The sequence below is a fragment of the Podarcis bocagei genome (genome assembly GCF_964188305.1).
Source record: "Podarcis bocagei genome assembly, chromosome: 1".
In the NCBI taxonomy this organism is placed as follows: Eukaryota; Metazoa; Chordata; class Lepidosauria; order Squamata; family Lacertidae; genus Podarcis; species Podarcis bocagei.
Window position 1 is genome coordinate 106,983,242 of NC_138125.1, and position 15,683 is coordinate 106,998,924.

General features: G+C 41.8%; 1 protein-coding gene across 3 annotated transcripts in view; it reads right to left on the reverse strand.

The window, feature by feature from the left end:
• CACNB4 (calcium voltage-gated channel auxiliary subunit beta 4) overlaps positions 1 to 15,683 on the reverse strand; it is a 129,565-nt gene that overhangs the window by 19,181 nt on the left and 94,701 nt on the right. For all 3 annotated transcript variants that reach the window (XR_014006280.1, XM_081187575.1, XM_081187576.1), the window contains 4 exons: positions 9,324 to 9,443; positions 6,979 to 7,101; positions 2,359 to 2,489; positions 1,236 to 1,312 (listed from right to left, as the gene is read on the reverse strand). Coding sequence is in view for 2 of the 3 variants with exons in the window: in XM_081187575.1 (XP_081043701.1) it covers positions 1,236 to 1,312; positions 2,359 to 2,489; positions 6,979 to 7,101; positions 9,324 to 9,443 (451 nt within the window). In the remaining variant the exon portion in view is untranslated. The remainder of the gene's footprint in view (positions 1 to 1,235; positions 1,313 to 2,358; positions 2,490 to 6,978; positions 7,102 to 9,323; positions 9,444 to 15,683) is intronic.

The following is a 15,683-nucleotide window of genomic DNA, read 5'->3' on the forward strand; positions in this document are numbered from 1 at the left end:
GCAGCATGCAAACTATGCATTGAACAGCAATTCCATCTGATAGTAGCCGAAACAATTAGAAAAGCTAACAGTAATGAATTTGCACATCTCTTGACTTCCTTCTGAAGAAGCAGTATTGTTTAGTTTGATGAGTGCATTTCAGTTGCTCGTTCCATTCATGTTCACCCCAGGATCCCCAGTTCAGGATCCCACCCTCCACCACAATTCATCTAGAACCAAAGGGTTTCCTTCGCGTTAGGTAGTAGTACTCTTCAAATCTCCTCTTAGTCACATGCAGTGACATCCAGTGAGGCAGGCATCTAAATGACCCAAGCCTGGGCTGTGGTGTGTTTGTGTGCACGCACGCACGCACACGCACATGCACAATCACATGGGTCTCTCCCCACCCCCCAACAGCATGTCAGTAACAAAGACTCATGCAGTTGGCTGAACCCACAAAGCAGAGGCATTTAGATACAGCCCACAGCCAAATGATGATCTACTCAGATACAAGCAGCCCCCACATTGCTGCTGGGAGGTCTCAAGGGCACCAGCACATTCCATATAGTATAAAGCAAAATTCAGCTGCAAGCCTACTTCTCTAGGGCCTGCTTAGAAGTCAGTAAAAACATTTTCATTGGTCACAAACCAACAAGGACCATTTTTACAACCAAAGTTTATTTTCACAGGCATTATTCAAAAGCAGCAACAGATCAAAAACAGCTATAAGATGTATCCTATGCAGAAAGCAAAACAGCTGCAGTAACTGGGTTTTGCCCCCTTTACATATCCATTTTGATATACCTATTTCTCAAGTTAAAATTTATTATATTTACTCCTTATAAACAGTAAGCTCGGCTCAAAAATCCTTCAAAGCTGCAATTAATTCAATATATGCAGCCGCTTTCTTCCATCACCCACAGTAACCCTATTAGCATGAATGCAGGTTTGAACTAGGATTGCACAATAGATGGTGTCCTGCCTCCACAATCAAAGTTACCTTTAAAATTTAAGTGACTTCATTTTAACAGTTACAGATAGGTAGCCGTGTTGGTCTGCCATAGTCAAAATAAAAAAATTCCTTCCTGTAGCACCTTAAAGACCAACTAAGTTAGTTCTTGGTATAAGCTTTGTGTGTATCTGAAGAAGTGTGCATGCACACGAAAGCTTATACCAAGAACTAACTTAGTTGGTCTTTAAGGTGCTACAGGAAGGAATTTTTTTATTTTTTCATTTTAACAGATATTAACACTCACCAGTGGAAGTGGGTGTAGCTCGAAAAGTACCAGACACCATTTCTCCAAGGCTTGAAGAAGAATTCCCACTTGATTTCCTACATTGTGAAGAATCTCCATTTAATATGTTGAGCAATCAGAGGATGATACTCAATAGGGTTTCGATTTTATTAAAGAACACACAGATTTATCTGTCCATTCTTTCTCCCATAAGGGAAAAAGAGACACTAAATAAATATGCATCAGGATAAGCGAAGAAGAAATTGATAAAATGAAGAATCCACATACAAACTATAATAAAATAACTACAAGGCAGAGAAATGCAATTATGCCCCCTTTAATCTCATCGTTTCCATACTCTCTGGTCAGTAAGTTACATTTGTGGACAGATCATCTTTCGATATTCTTCTAATTATTCAGTCACACACAATTCTCTACAAAGACTACCAAATCAGCCAATTTTCTTAGGCCCCAATTGTGTGGCAAAAGAATTGCACTGATTCTGAGAATTTCCCTCTCTGCTCTGGAATTCTCTTTATGAATTTGTCATGATTTGCCTACACAAAGGTTATGCAGAGGTTAGGCTACATCAGGTCTTTCATGAGCATTCCTTCTGATTTGTTTGCGGGGTGATTATATGATAATAAGAAGAGAAACAGAGTTTGGATTTGATACCCCGCTTTATTACTACCCTAAGGAGTCTCAAAGCAGCTAACATTCTCCTTTCCCTTCCTCCCTCACAACAAACACTCTGTGAGGTGAATGAGGCTGAGAGACTTCAGAGAAGTGTGACTGACCCAAGGTCACCCAGCAGCTGCATGTGGAGGAGCAGAGACGCGAACCCAGTTCACCAGATTACGAGACTACCACTCTTAACCACTACACCACGCTGGCTCCCTCATAATAAGCCCTCATGACGATTTGCTTGAACGGTGTTTATACATCCTGCCTGGCATTTAAACTCTCGTTCACCCCCACATTTTCAGTGAATTTTCCTGCCACTTTCCAAACTGCAAAATCTCCACTCTTCACCTTGAGTAAACAAAGGCCACCCTGAATAACTTACTGAAAAGGCGAAACCAGCTAATAACACAAAGGCTGCACTCAGATTTGTCTATGAGTAAAAGAAGTGTTTTTATCTTACCCTCCATGAAAACGCCCTCTCTTCTGCTCCTGCTGGATCCTGATGTTTTCCAGCCTAAGCGGGCTTGGAATGAAGCCAATCTCGCAGCCTTCTTTAACTAATCTTCCTATCCACCAGTCATTGTTATATTTCTGTAACAAACAAGCACTTGATTTGAATCTTCCCATTTAATTGTGAACACAGCTTATTTTGCAAGCTTCTTCCACTACCAGCATCCACTCACCATTCCGCAAAAGCACCTTGCATACTCCTTGCAGTAGCTAATATAGTCAGGAATGGGGAATCTGTGGCTGTCCACATGCCCCACCATCCCTGCTGACCTCTGCCCATGCAGACTGGGACTGATGAGAGGTAGAGTCCAATAACATATGGAGGCCACAGATTCCCTGTCTCTGTTCTAAATGGACTACCCAACAAGCATCATATGTGTTAAGAAGAGAACAGGTAGCAAAATGTGGGCACTTTTCTAAAAAGACAGATAGGGAGAACTGCTTGAAATGCGACATGGTGCTTCTGTTTTTTCTCTTCTTCCCTGCTAGTCCTACAACTCTAATCCAAAGATTCACGGACACATTAGCTTTCCCTATGCAGTGAGATTTTGACGTGAGGAAGACAGACAGACAGAAATTATTCACATCCATCTGGAGGAGGTACCATCCTATTACGACAGTAGCTCCATCAGGATGGTACTATTCACTCTTCCCGATCCCTTGAATAAACTCTTAAAAACGTAAGATGCTGGACCAGCATCCTGGTCTCACAATGGCCAACCACAGACAAGGGAGACCTGAGTGCCCCACTTGTACTTCCCAGCACCTGGTATTCAGAAACATACTGCCTCTGACAGTAGAGGCAGAACATAGCCATCATGACCAGTTAACACTGATAGTCTTAGCCTCCATTAATTTTAATACAGGTTGACCAAGTGCAAATAAGGAAGTGTACACATATCTGTTAATTTTAGCAGTGAATCTGTTGTGGAATCAAACTCACAGCATTTTGGTACGTGGGTCATCTTTCCCCCAAGATTAAACTTAGGTGAAACCTTCTGATTTTCACAAGAAATTAAACCTCACCCTTGTATAAATAATAAAGCTACCTGCTTTTTAAGAACAGTACAGTAAATAGCACCCAACAGGCATTTGAACAAATGCACAAACTCCTTGAAAACCAAAGTGGGCAGCTCACCTGAAGCATTAATGGGGAGACTGCTGGATCCAGGTGTGTGTGTGTGTTGTTTGGGGCGGGGACAGAAGAGCTGAGCTCATCCTGCCATGGGGGGTGGGGGTATCACTTGCTGTGTGAAGGTACTCCTGTACGAAGCATAAGCATACATATGCTTTTCTTTGTTACCCATTTTCCATGCATAACATCCAGTTTGCTGTCCAAGTCAAAGGGCAAGATGGCACCTTTTCCCGATCCATGTGCAAAAGCCAACCGGACTGGAAGCTGAAACTTACTTCAATGTTACTATAAGCAGCCTCTGTTACACCTCAGGGCAGGAAGCTGCCTTAGGGCAAGCTGCATGGCACATACAGCTCTGTCTGCCAACTCTTCCCTGCTACTCTCCACCCCTCAGCACCGGCCACCTGAGGAGGCTGCCTCACTCTGCCTTATGGTAGGACTGGCCCTGACACTTTGCCTCCACATTCATCCTTTCAACTGTGCTGCATGCAGATGTCAAGATATGCATCTGAGCTATGTTTCAAGGGCGCACAATGTGCATGCTCAAAATACGTAAGCTTATAAACCCAAGAGGGATCAAATTTTGTGTCTGCCCTAGCATTTTGATTCCTAGTCCAGGCCTAGCCACCTCCACCCCTGCAACCTGCCCACGTGTCCACCTGACACTATTATCCTCTCTTCCCTCCCCCCCCCCACTTTCTTGCAGCAGGGAAAAAAATGAATTCATGGTGAGCAATGCAGAATGCAAATGATAAAACTGCAGTGGGACAGGTTTGGAAAGCATATGTCGCTTGCTACTTATACTCACACAACAAAAGTGTGTGTTGGGGGGGGGGATATTGGAAAAGACCGTGCAAATTAAAGAAGTAACAAAGTAAGGGTGAAAGGAAATGTCAGCAAGGAGGAAGAGCAGCGACCTAAGAGACATTTGCGAGGCTCAGTACATAGGCAAGTCCTGGGATTGGATCAGAAATGCAATTAGCAGTACAATACACACATTCATCAGTTGATAGGGTGGGTGTTTATGAGGGTGTTTCATGACATCTGGGAAGTGGGCTACTAGATTATTGGTAAGCCTGTAAAAATGCTTATCCCGTGCCCAAAGTTGAGCTACAAAGATGCTTCGTGCTTAGCAAGGTTACTCCCATTACGAAGCACCTTCCATATGTTCTTCAAGGCATATCTGAATCTTCAGCGTAGGGGTAAGAAGTACATTTCCCTCCTGTTGGTTGCTGAGCCTGGAATGTTTATGCATTGCCAATAATTGTTGTCACTTAATCTGTTTTGAAAGTGCATAATGTATGGTCCAACGGATGACAGATGAGACATCTTGAATACAGAGAGCCATCCATTCTTGCTGACATATCAAGCTTGTTGCGAAAGTGACCTTCCCAGAGGCCGAAGCTAGACATGAAACACAGTTGAGTGCGTATTTTCCCCTAAGACTTTCTTTTTTAAAAACAAAAAAACAAAAACCCAGAAGTAGCTGTGAGTTTAATCAATGGAAAAGGTGGGAAGGGGTTGTTCACTCAACCATTTTTCCATCTCCCCAATTCTGTCCCTGGTTTCTTTTCCACCTTGAGGGAGATATATGGGTGAATATTGCTCGAACACATAAAATAATTTCCAGCTCAATGTCATGTCCAGCTCTAACAGAACTTATATCCTATTAAAAACAATCATGCAGATAAAGTCTCTATTGTAGAGCACTGAGCTGAACACCTTTAAGATGAGACTAGTCATTTAATGAAGAGTTACAGCTGTCCTTAATGGTGTCATAGGCAGCATGGGGAAGGGTGCATAATTGTGCAGGAAACTTGTCCCTGACAGGTAACTTCTCCCCTACTCACATCCCATTCCCAATAAGAAAAGGAACTTTCCCCATATAATTATAGCGGACTCGTAAATTGAAAATTCACACAGGGTTGAAATAAGAAGAGCATTGCTGGATCAGACCAAAAGCCTATCTAATCCAGTCTTTGATTCTCACAGGAGCCAGCATGTGCCCACTGGAAGCCCACAAGAACGATGGTAGCACAATGGCACTCTCCCTACTCATGTCCTTCAGCAAGGGATATTCAGAAGCATACCACATTTCATAGGAAGAATTGGACACAACCATCACAACTACTAGCCACTGATAAGCCTTACCATCCATAAATAACACTAAGCACGCTAACGTGAAAGTTAACTCCATCAAAACAAGACACATTTCAAAGAGGACATAAGATGGGTATGTTGATGTGAAACATACCAATATCTGTCTTTCAGAAACCCAACTTGTGGAACAAAGTTTGTCCCCCTGCCAAAGTAGACTTTACCATCTCTATGCTCCCACCAAGTATTTTGCCCCCTCTTGTGCCTTCATTGGATGATGCATGCATCGCACATGACCTCCTTCATTCCAATGGTGGGGAGCTGAAAATAGGTAGTTAAGGCAGAGATTTGCTGTAGGAAATTCCACACAAACACACATAGGATCATGCTTTAAGTCTAGGAATGGGGAACTTATGCCCCTCCATACACTGTTGGACTACAATTCTCATCCTCTCTTCTCACTGCTGATGTTGGTTGAGGCTGATGGATGTTGTTGGTGTCAAACAACTGGAGGGGCACAGGTTCTCTGCCCTGGATATAAGTGATATAAATTTGTACCTTGGAATACAAGTATATATAAAAATTGGGAAATCGCTGGGAAGCTGTAGGAAGAGATGGAGTCAGAATTCCTATTAAAGAAAGTCTTGAGCTGTCCCCCAGTAGCAGGAGAGATGGGTCTTCTATGACACAAATATTCTAGCACTGTTATAGCAAATGCTACACTGTATGAGTGATAATTAAAATGGAAGCATATATACACGTGTATGTCTGTGTGTATGTTTGTGTGTTCATGAAATACATTGGCTGAGCAATATTGTGTATGGGGCATAGCACAGCTGATAGTCAGCTTGCAGTTTGATAACTCACTAGCATGCAGATCGCAAGAAGCAGACAACCCACCACCTCAGAAGGAAATTGTCTGGTATCACTTAGACACCCAGAAAGACATGACACCAAAGCCCAATTCATTCATTAACCTTTGTGGCCCGATAGCTGCCAAAAAGTGAGAAAGTCCCACAGTATATTTCTTTAACTCCTATTTAAGGTTTGCTAAACACACCTTTGCTTTTAAACAAGCATGAATTAACATAAGCCTCCCTGGGTCTCGGTGTTGGTTCACTGGTCTAGAATTCAAGTTGTCCCAACAGGCACCCTTGGTGCTGTTTAAAATTTTGATCAGGGTGAATTATCCTGGGTGTCACACTGTCTAATCAACTATATGCTCCGCGCGATGCTGGCTGCTTTTCAGCATCAGTTTTGTATCTTGCATGGCTCAAAGCTAACTGTTCAGGCTCAAGCTACTGGCAGATAAGAAGAGTAATTACATTGTGTAGTTACCTCTTTAATGTGTAGAAAATCCTTAGCATCAAAAGAGATGGCAGTGCTTGGTACAGGAACATCTTCATCCAGTGCTCCACAGTAGCTCACATTAGTCTTAACGGCAAACGCTACAGGCTTTGACTAGGAAGAGAAACACAGTTCTGTAAAACAGGGGCAGGAATGAGAAAGTGACCAGTCATGCAAAGCCGATGGAACAAGGGAAAGGGGACTCCCTGAGTACCAGGAGACTCATGTTCTGTAAAGCAGAGGCAAAAGCTCAGATAACAAAGTTCCAAAGTGTTCTCCAACCAATGCTGGTTTGAGACATACACAGACAGCCAAAAATCCTCACACTGAGGCTGAATTTGTAGTGTGAGTATTGTACCGTATGAGACCATGTTTTACCCAAACAACGAAAAACTGAGCTTGCTTCCTGTTGCACAAGATTACTTGCATTTCAAAAAGAAACTGGCAAGCTAGCACATGGCTAGTTTAGTAGCTATTAGATAGTTTTGAAGGCTCCTGCTCCTTCCCTACTTTCAACTCTTCTTCTAGGTACAGTAATCCAATAATATCTGGCACCTGAATGGCCATTTATTTTTCTTGGTCCAGAATTCAGTTGCTTTAATTGCATGGCATCCCAGCCTAACAGACCAAGGAACAGGAAACTGTCTGGAATGTACAATGAGTTAATTTGCCCCCATATAAACTGAAACTATTTTAGAATCTGGTGATTCCCCTCCTAGGTTTGCTGTATTTGCTTTCATCCCTAAACAAACTAGCTTTTAACTAGATATTAAATCACTCAGAAATTAAGTTTTCCGTCTCTGGGGCTGCCAAGGCAACAGCATACTAGATCAGGATGATGCTCTTTTTTTAGTTTAATTTCAAATACATAAAAGTGGGGGGAGGCAAAGCCTATAGGTGCAAGAAGTATCTTTTGACAAACTGGTTTTCACATGCCTTAACATATTTTGGCATCTGTGATCCTCCTCAGGGGAAGAGCACAGATGTTTGAAATTTGAATTAGAAAAACAGCTTGTCAAAAACAAAAAGCTCTTCTTGCCTCCTCGCCTATTCTTCATTTTTATGCTATGCGGTGTAGCCCTCCGTCTGGTTGCAGTTAATTTAAAATAGACCCTATAGCTGCAAAACTGCAAGAAAACTGCAAAAATATATTTGAGTAATTTGCACATTAATGTAGTTCCCCCTATATTTCCAAAGGGGGTAAATACCAGGAATAGGGGGCTATTGCCAGTTACATGTTCACAGTGGGCTGGTACAAAAATAGCATTTCCCACCCTGCATGACTGTGAAGAGAAGTTTGGAATCTTCCATGGCTGCTTTAGAGCCCCCCCAGAAGACCTGCTAACTGAGCATTCATCCTGATCTGCATGCACAAAGCTGAAGTGGTAGTTAAATTATATCCTGTCTTTATTCAGCATTCATCTTAATTTGGTTGCAGCAAAGTTATACTACAATAAACATTCTACCTGCATTCACCCTGATTTGCTTGCAGGGGTGTTTATTCGTCTTTCCATTAAGTCATTCATTCACCCCACACTTTTCACTGCATCCCCCCTCCCCCCCACAGCTTCTTCTTCTTCTAAGCGAATTTGTTGTGCTATGGAGAAAGAGTCCTTTAATCCCCTTTAACTGCACAAACCAGAACCAACTGCAATTAGTTTTAACTATGGTTTGTTGAATCATAGTTAAGATCAACTATAGTTCAGGACTGGGATGTAATGCTAAACTATGGCCAATCTAAAACGGACATGGGAATTTCTGATCTCGTCACGGTTGTGCCAAATAAGGGGTGAAGGAGCAAATGAGTCAGAGGCTCACTGCAGCTTGCCCTTGTAACATTAAACAATTAGCATTATTTGTTCACCCTGCCGTTGGCTCCCCCATCCAGCGGGCATCCGGCAGAGGAGGAAGCTGCTCGGGCGCCTGGGATGACGCACCCAGGGGCAGGGCAAACCATCCATAGGGGCGGAACCGTCCATAGGGGGTGGGGTGAGCTGCCCGTGGGGGCAGGGTGAGCAGCCCTTAGGGTGCGCCGCAGGGCCTCCGGAGTCTGCCTGCCTCCTCCCACTCAGCTGCCCTACTGAGGGGGAGGCAGCGGGCGGCACAGAGCCTGTGCACGCCCAAGCCACTGCGTCTCTCCCAGGAGAGACGCATGGCTCGGGCGCACTGTAGACCCCGCAGAGAGTGCCATCCGCCATTTTGTCACCCCCCCAGTGGTGACACCCGGAGCAGCCTGCTCCCACCGCACCTCCCTTCCTCCGCACCTGCTGGCATATCCTTTTTATGAGAGGGGTTGGGAAAGGGGGGAAAGAAGTTAAGGAAAGAAAGAGAAACACCTTTGCTCTTTCAAGCTGAATAGCCGCCTGCTGTTCTCTTTCCTGACGGATTGCTTCCCTGTCCTCTTCGAGAGATACATCAGAATCTGATGGTCTGCTTGTGTACGAATCTGCTGATCCCTAAAAAGAAAAGGACGCTATTAACAAAAATGATGGATGGAGTTCCGAAAGATGCCAAATATGCAAGGGGGGGGGAAATCACCCAAGGTCATAGATTTATTTTTAAACACATTTGAGCTTTATGTTTTATTTACCATTTTGACCAAAACAAAAAACAAAACAAGAAACTTTGCAGATTTTTATTGCAACAGAATGGCTTTTTTAACTGTTGTTTTCTTTCTCTTTTCAGGCAACAAATTCAAACACAAAAAATATATGTTTAAGAAATGGTGGGTCTTTGGTTTTTTTGTGATTTTCATATAAGCATCATAAATCAAGTAGCACTGCACACATCACAGCAACTTATTACAAGAGTGAAACCTTGTTAGGTAGTTTAGAATGGAAATCACCCTTCTCTTGAAAATGTAGTATCAAATTTAATCAGAGCATAGCAGGGACCAATAAAATTCACTTCTCTGAGTAAATTGTATTATTTGTGTATTTGAATTTCACACACAGTGCATGTTAGCTCTTATATCCTGTGGCTTATATCCTGGGAAGTGTGTTTAAGCACTGTAGTCAGACAGTAAGGGGACTCAGAAATTTCCCTTTCTTCACTTGTGGCACCAAAATGTTTAGTCAAGTTACAAACAATTTTGCAACCCACACTAACCAAAAACAACAACAAAAACCCTCCACCATTTGTAACAGCAGGTCACACTAAACCATGGTTTACCCCAACAGGAAAGAACCTAGGCAACACCTTCAGCTTGCATGATCCTCCTTCCTCCTCTAGCATAGCCACTAGAAGTTTGGAAGCTTTCACTTCTGGTTCAGACGTGAAAACCATCTGTCAGAATTAGTCCATTTTAAGTATGATGCAAATAGCATGACTAGAATCCTCATACCATTGCTTCCCATCAGTTCTTTAAAATGTAATTGCTGAAGCCCTAAAATATGGTGCTTCTCGAGCTTACGTGTCAAATGTCTTACGTTTTTATGATGTTGTTAATGCTTTATTGAAAGTTTTTTAAATATTTATTGTATTTGAAGGATGAGGTATAAATACTCAGAATATTTTGATCCATAGCCACAATGGGTTCCTTTCACCTTGTTTAGTTTTTTTTACTTGCAATGTATACAGCAAATTCCTTACACATATAGAATGGTAGCATTGTTTCTACCTACCTACCTATTATTATCCCAGTAGTGATGTATGGAAGTGAGAGCTGGACCATAAAGAAGGCTGATCACCGAAGAATTGATGCTTTTGAGTTATGGTGCTGGAGGAGACTCTTGAGAGTCCCATGGACTGCAAGAAGATCAAACCTATCCATTCTTAAGGAAATCAGCCCTGAGTGCTCACTGGAAGGGCAGATCGTGAAGCTGAGGCTCCAATACTTTGGCCACCTCATGAGAAGAGAAGACTCCCTGGAAAAGACCCTGATGTTGGGAAAGATGGAGGGCACAAGGAGAAGGGGACGACAGAGGATGAGATGGTTGGACAGTGTTCTCAAAGCTACCAGCATGAGTTTGACCAAACTGTGGCAGGCAGTGGAAGACAGAAGTGCCTGGCGTGCTCTGGTCCATGGGGTCACGAAGAGTCGGACACAACTAAACGACTAAACAAAAACCTATTATTATTATTATTATTATTATTATTATTATTATTATTATTATTATTATTATTATTATTGCAGGTGCTGCTGTACATCAAGAGTTACAATCCTGTTACCCAGAAACCGCCAATTCCAAAGAGGCATTGCATTTTTACAGCAAATTTCAAATCGAACATGACAGAAAAGAACGAAGTGGAAAATACACATTCTAAAAAAAGAAGATAATGAGTCAACAGAGTTCATTTTAAAGAAGTCCATTTAAAACCACTCTTCTCACTGCTGTGATAAGCAGTGTTATATGTTTATTTCACAGCGAAGTAATCAGAATCCTTTTTTAAAAGCATGACGCTGACTAACTGGCATCCCTGAAGCTGTGCAAAAGGAGAATATATTTTTTTTAAAAAAGAAAATGAGTCAGCAGCAGCAAACAGAACGTCCTGCAGCCAAATCACCCCTTGAAGCCTATTCAAGCAAGGGGTGCAAAAATAACCTCCAAGTAACTTTATGGGCCCCTCTAGGTAGGAATGCAGAAATCATGGACTCTTATTTGCTTGTCCCTTGCACTGGCAGCCATAATGGCATATGGCAGCAACTCCAGAGCATGGCATGGCCAACACTACATCACCCCACATTTTAGTTCATCTTTTCTTAACTGCCTTGTTACACTGAACTGATTGTTGTGATGGGTTAAGAATGGGACACATCAATGCCAGTTTCCAAAGCAAAACGTTTTTAGCAGGGAGTGTGGAATAGCTGGCACTGAGTTCAGTAGCTTATGCAGTCCCATGGACTCAGGACTGCTAGGATGCAGAAAGTCCTCTGCTAAGAATGATCCTTTATATATATATATATATATATATATATATATATATATATATATATATATAATTTCCATACCGCCATTCATCCTAGGATCACAGGGCCATTCAGTCAGATTTAAAAAGGTACATTAGGAGGTTGTAGCACAAACAGATTTAAATAATTACTCAGATCAGAGAAGATGTTACATCAACATTGGTTGGACGGCAAAACAGCTTCAAAGAATCCATCATGAAACCACACAGAAAATAAGTTTAGTTCTGTCACCTTTACATAAACTGGGATTGCAGTTTCTATATCCTACAATGGGTATTAATTAACTCAGCGATGATAGGGTGCTTATTTTATCCTCAATTACAGCTGTTGTGAATGGCTACGGGGCTTTTTATTGTATATGTTTAAGTTTTAGTGAAATTTACACAGACTCCTTTGTGTGTTTCACACCTATCTGCACATATAACAATTCATACATTTGATGAAGCTGACCCTAATCCACACAAGATTATGCCATAATGAATTTGATAGTCTTTACAGTGTCACAGGACTCTTTGTCATTTTTGCTGTTGCAGATGAACATGACAACCCCTCTGAAAATTTGCAGAATTGTTAGCTTGCCCCATAGAATGAAAAAAAAAGCAAATACCTACACCCAGTTTTCTCTGGAACTCGTTTTCTGTGGGCAATGATCCTGTGACCCCCCAAAAAGCCGAAAGACCTCCTATTTTGCACATGCAATAGGTTGCATTCACGTGTATTTTAAAGAGAACTAACAGAGCAATCATAACCATGGAACTTTATGCTTCAACACTCCATTATGTTTGAAAAAGGCTCACAACTTTAATAGCCCTGATTGTATGGACAATGTTCACAACAGCACCGATGGCTACAAATGCTAGTGTGGATACTCTTTGGGCCTATCCAGGCATCCTTTTAAAAAAATTATTGCAAATCTATGATGGTTTGTGATCTTGATCGTATTGGCATGCTCACAAGTACTCCCACTATGAATGCCATTTGTGCTGTAAAAGGTTTTAGGGTGGTCACACTGCTTCGCTTTCTATCAGTGCATATACCATAACATCCTGATGAAATCCAGTAACTTTTTACATTACATATGTTCTGGTTTATTTTTGTGCTACTTTTGCTGCGCTATAGCCCATCTGGACAGCAATAATGTGGTAGCATTGGGGAAGCATCGCAGAACAAACTGCAGCAGAATAAATCCATTACTAATGCCCAATTGTTGCAGAATACACCCGCAATGGTCTGGAGGAGCATCCATCCATATAGTGAGCCATCTTCAAGCCTTGTGGTTCCCCTATGGAATGTAGCCATATCAAAGCAGTTTTCAGCAAGTGGAGCTGTAAGGTTTGAACTGGGCCTCAGACACAGGAGGAGCACGTAACACAATACACATCCAGTAAGTATACACTGCTTGTTGCCATAAGGTAATGTTTGATTGAACAAGATGTCACTGTGCATACCCTCAAAATAAGCATATGGTTTTTTAAAAGCCAATTCCTTCTCTCTCTCTCTCTAATAAGTATATCATACTCATTGTCTGAAGAAGTAAGAATAATAAAAAAGCATCATGCTGTAAAATAATTAGGCTTCCAAATACAGAATAGACATTTATGTATACGTAACAGAGCTCTGGAACTGTGAATATAGGGACCGAATGGGTTCCAAAGATAACAGCTGATTAATTAATGTCCATAAAGCACTTTGAAGATGTAGAGGCCTATAAAAATGCCAGAGATTACTGCTACTATTTTACAGGCTACCTACACTCAACAGCAGCCAAAAGAAAAATTATGGCCTGCGGACAATAAATCAAAGGGCATAATAAACACATACTATATATATATTGTGCAGGAACAGTGGCTTTCTTCTTGGCTACTGCTACGCTATTTATACAATACTGCATTAGGAGAATATTGGAAGATTTCCCAAGTCAACCGTGGCCTCTGGATTCTACCCCCACCCTCTGCCCCATGCCTAATGCAGAGATTCTAAGTCACCAGTGAAAGGAATAGAGCTGTGTGCCTAGTTATAGGTCAAGTAATTCTGTCTCTCCGGTTCAGTCTTTTACTTGGAGCAAGAGAACTTACTAGACAACAGAGCAGCATTATCTTGTTCTGTGTCCTTATTCTTGCAAAATTGCTAAAGGCACTTTGAATATTTCTTCTCTTTCCAAGAACAGGCAGGCCTCCCCAATCACAGTGTGTAATAAAGTCTGCAAGCTGCTGAAAGGTAAATCCGAGGCTTTAAAAAAAATAATTGGTCCAAGCAGTGAAAGCAACTGCTTTCTGAGATAACTTGCCAGTATGAGGCTTGGAATAACAACAACAACAACAACAACAACAACAACAACAACAACAACAACAACAACAACAACAACAACGATGATGATGAAAGAGTTCCACCTTTGAAAAGCCACAATACTCTGCCATGCCAACATTAACTCAAAGGTAGGATTTATACATTAAGGTCCAGCAGCTCCCTTTGTGACACTTACTGCACAACATACTCTGTTTTTCTAAAGCTTTGCCACCTGACACTCAGTAGCAAATTAATGCATATAATTATTTGGAGTCTTAAGCCTGATCAGATTCAAGATGCAAAAGAATAAAAATAAAAATCTGGGACCCTTCTGGAGGCACCCATTTCTCCCAGTCCATTGCTGCTGCGAGTGTTCATTTTGTCAAACAGACATTTCACACCTCTTCCCATAATATCGCCAACTCTCCAAACAGACAATCTGGCTTTCTCTTGCTGTGTTTAATCTCACCATCTGCGGAGAACACGTTTGGAAGAGTGGCAACTTCTTAAACAGAATGTGCAGAAGAACACTGCGTCAACGACATGTAAGGACAAGGAAGTACCTCCATAAACTGGGGGGGGGGGGGGAGAGATGTTTTTCCTACATTCCCGATGGACTAAGGGAGGAATTCAACATTGTGCTGTAACACACATTTAATCTGTTCAAGCATTTGTGCTTTTCCAGTGGAACCATCTCCCCTTTCCTCCCCCTGCACACTGTTCTGGGGGTTCATCCAATCCACCCTACAAAGAGCCAAGTTTCAGGGGGTGGGGTGGGGGAAGCCCCAATACACTTGTGGAAGTTCTTGCACAGGTTTCTATTAATTGGACCAGCTAGTTGAATCTGGCTCATAGTTATATTTGAATACCTGAGACAGTATAGCAGCTCCATCCTTAATACCAGCTATATCCTGTGCTAATAATGCACTTGTTTTAATTTGTTTGTTTGTTGTTTTTTCTCAGAATTTCTGCTTTTGGAATTCTTACCTCCTCTCCCCACCAAAAAGGAAACTTCAAAAAGTTAGAATGTTTCACGTCTCTTCCTAATAAGTTAACTAGACAAAATCACACAACAAAATGTTTCACATTGCTGTGAAAAGGCAACGTCGTCTTTTTGCAAAAATCAGCTACTTGGTGTAGTCTCAAGAAGCACAGCATTTCTGAGATGCTGTGTCAGATACTAATCAAGAATACTATGTCAGCTACATTACAGACCCCTGGGATGGGTGGAAATCAAAGACTTCTACCTCAATCAACCTGAAATGCAATAGTTTTGATTTCCACATTTTTGTGCAATCTTGCTTATTCTTCCAAATTTAACTGGTTGGAACTCCATGAAGTATGCATTTGAGGAAGATTCAAACTTGAGGCATCAAACTAAGCAACTCCCCTTTCCCATATATATTTGCAACTTGGCCTTCCCTTTTTTCATAAATGTTCATCACAAATGACCACCTAAGCGGAATGACTTGCTGCCATCGTCATGAATTTGCAAACAGTG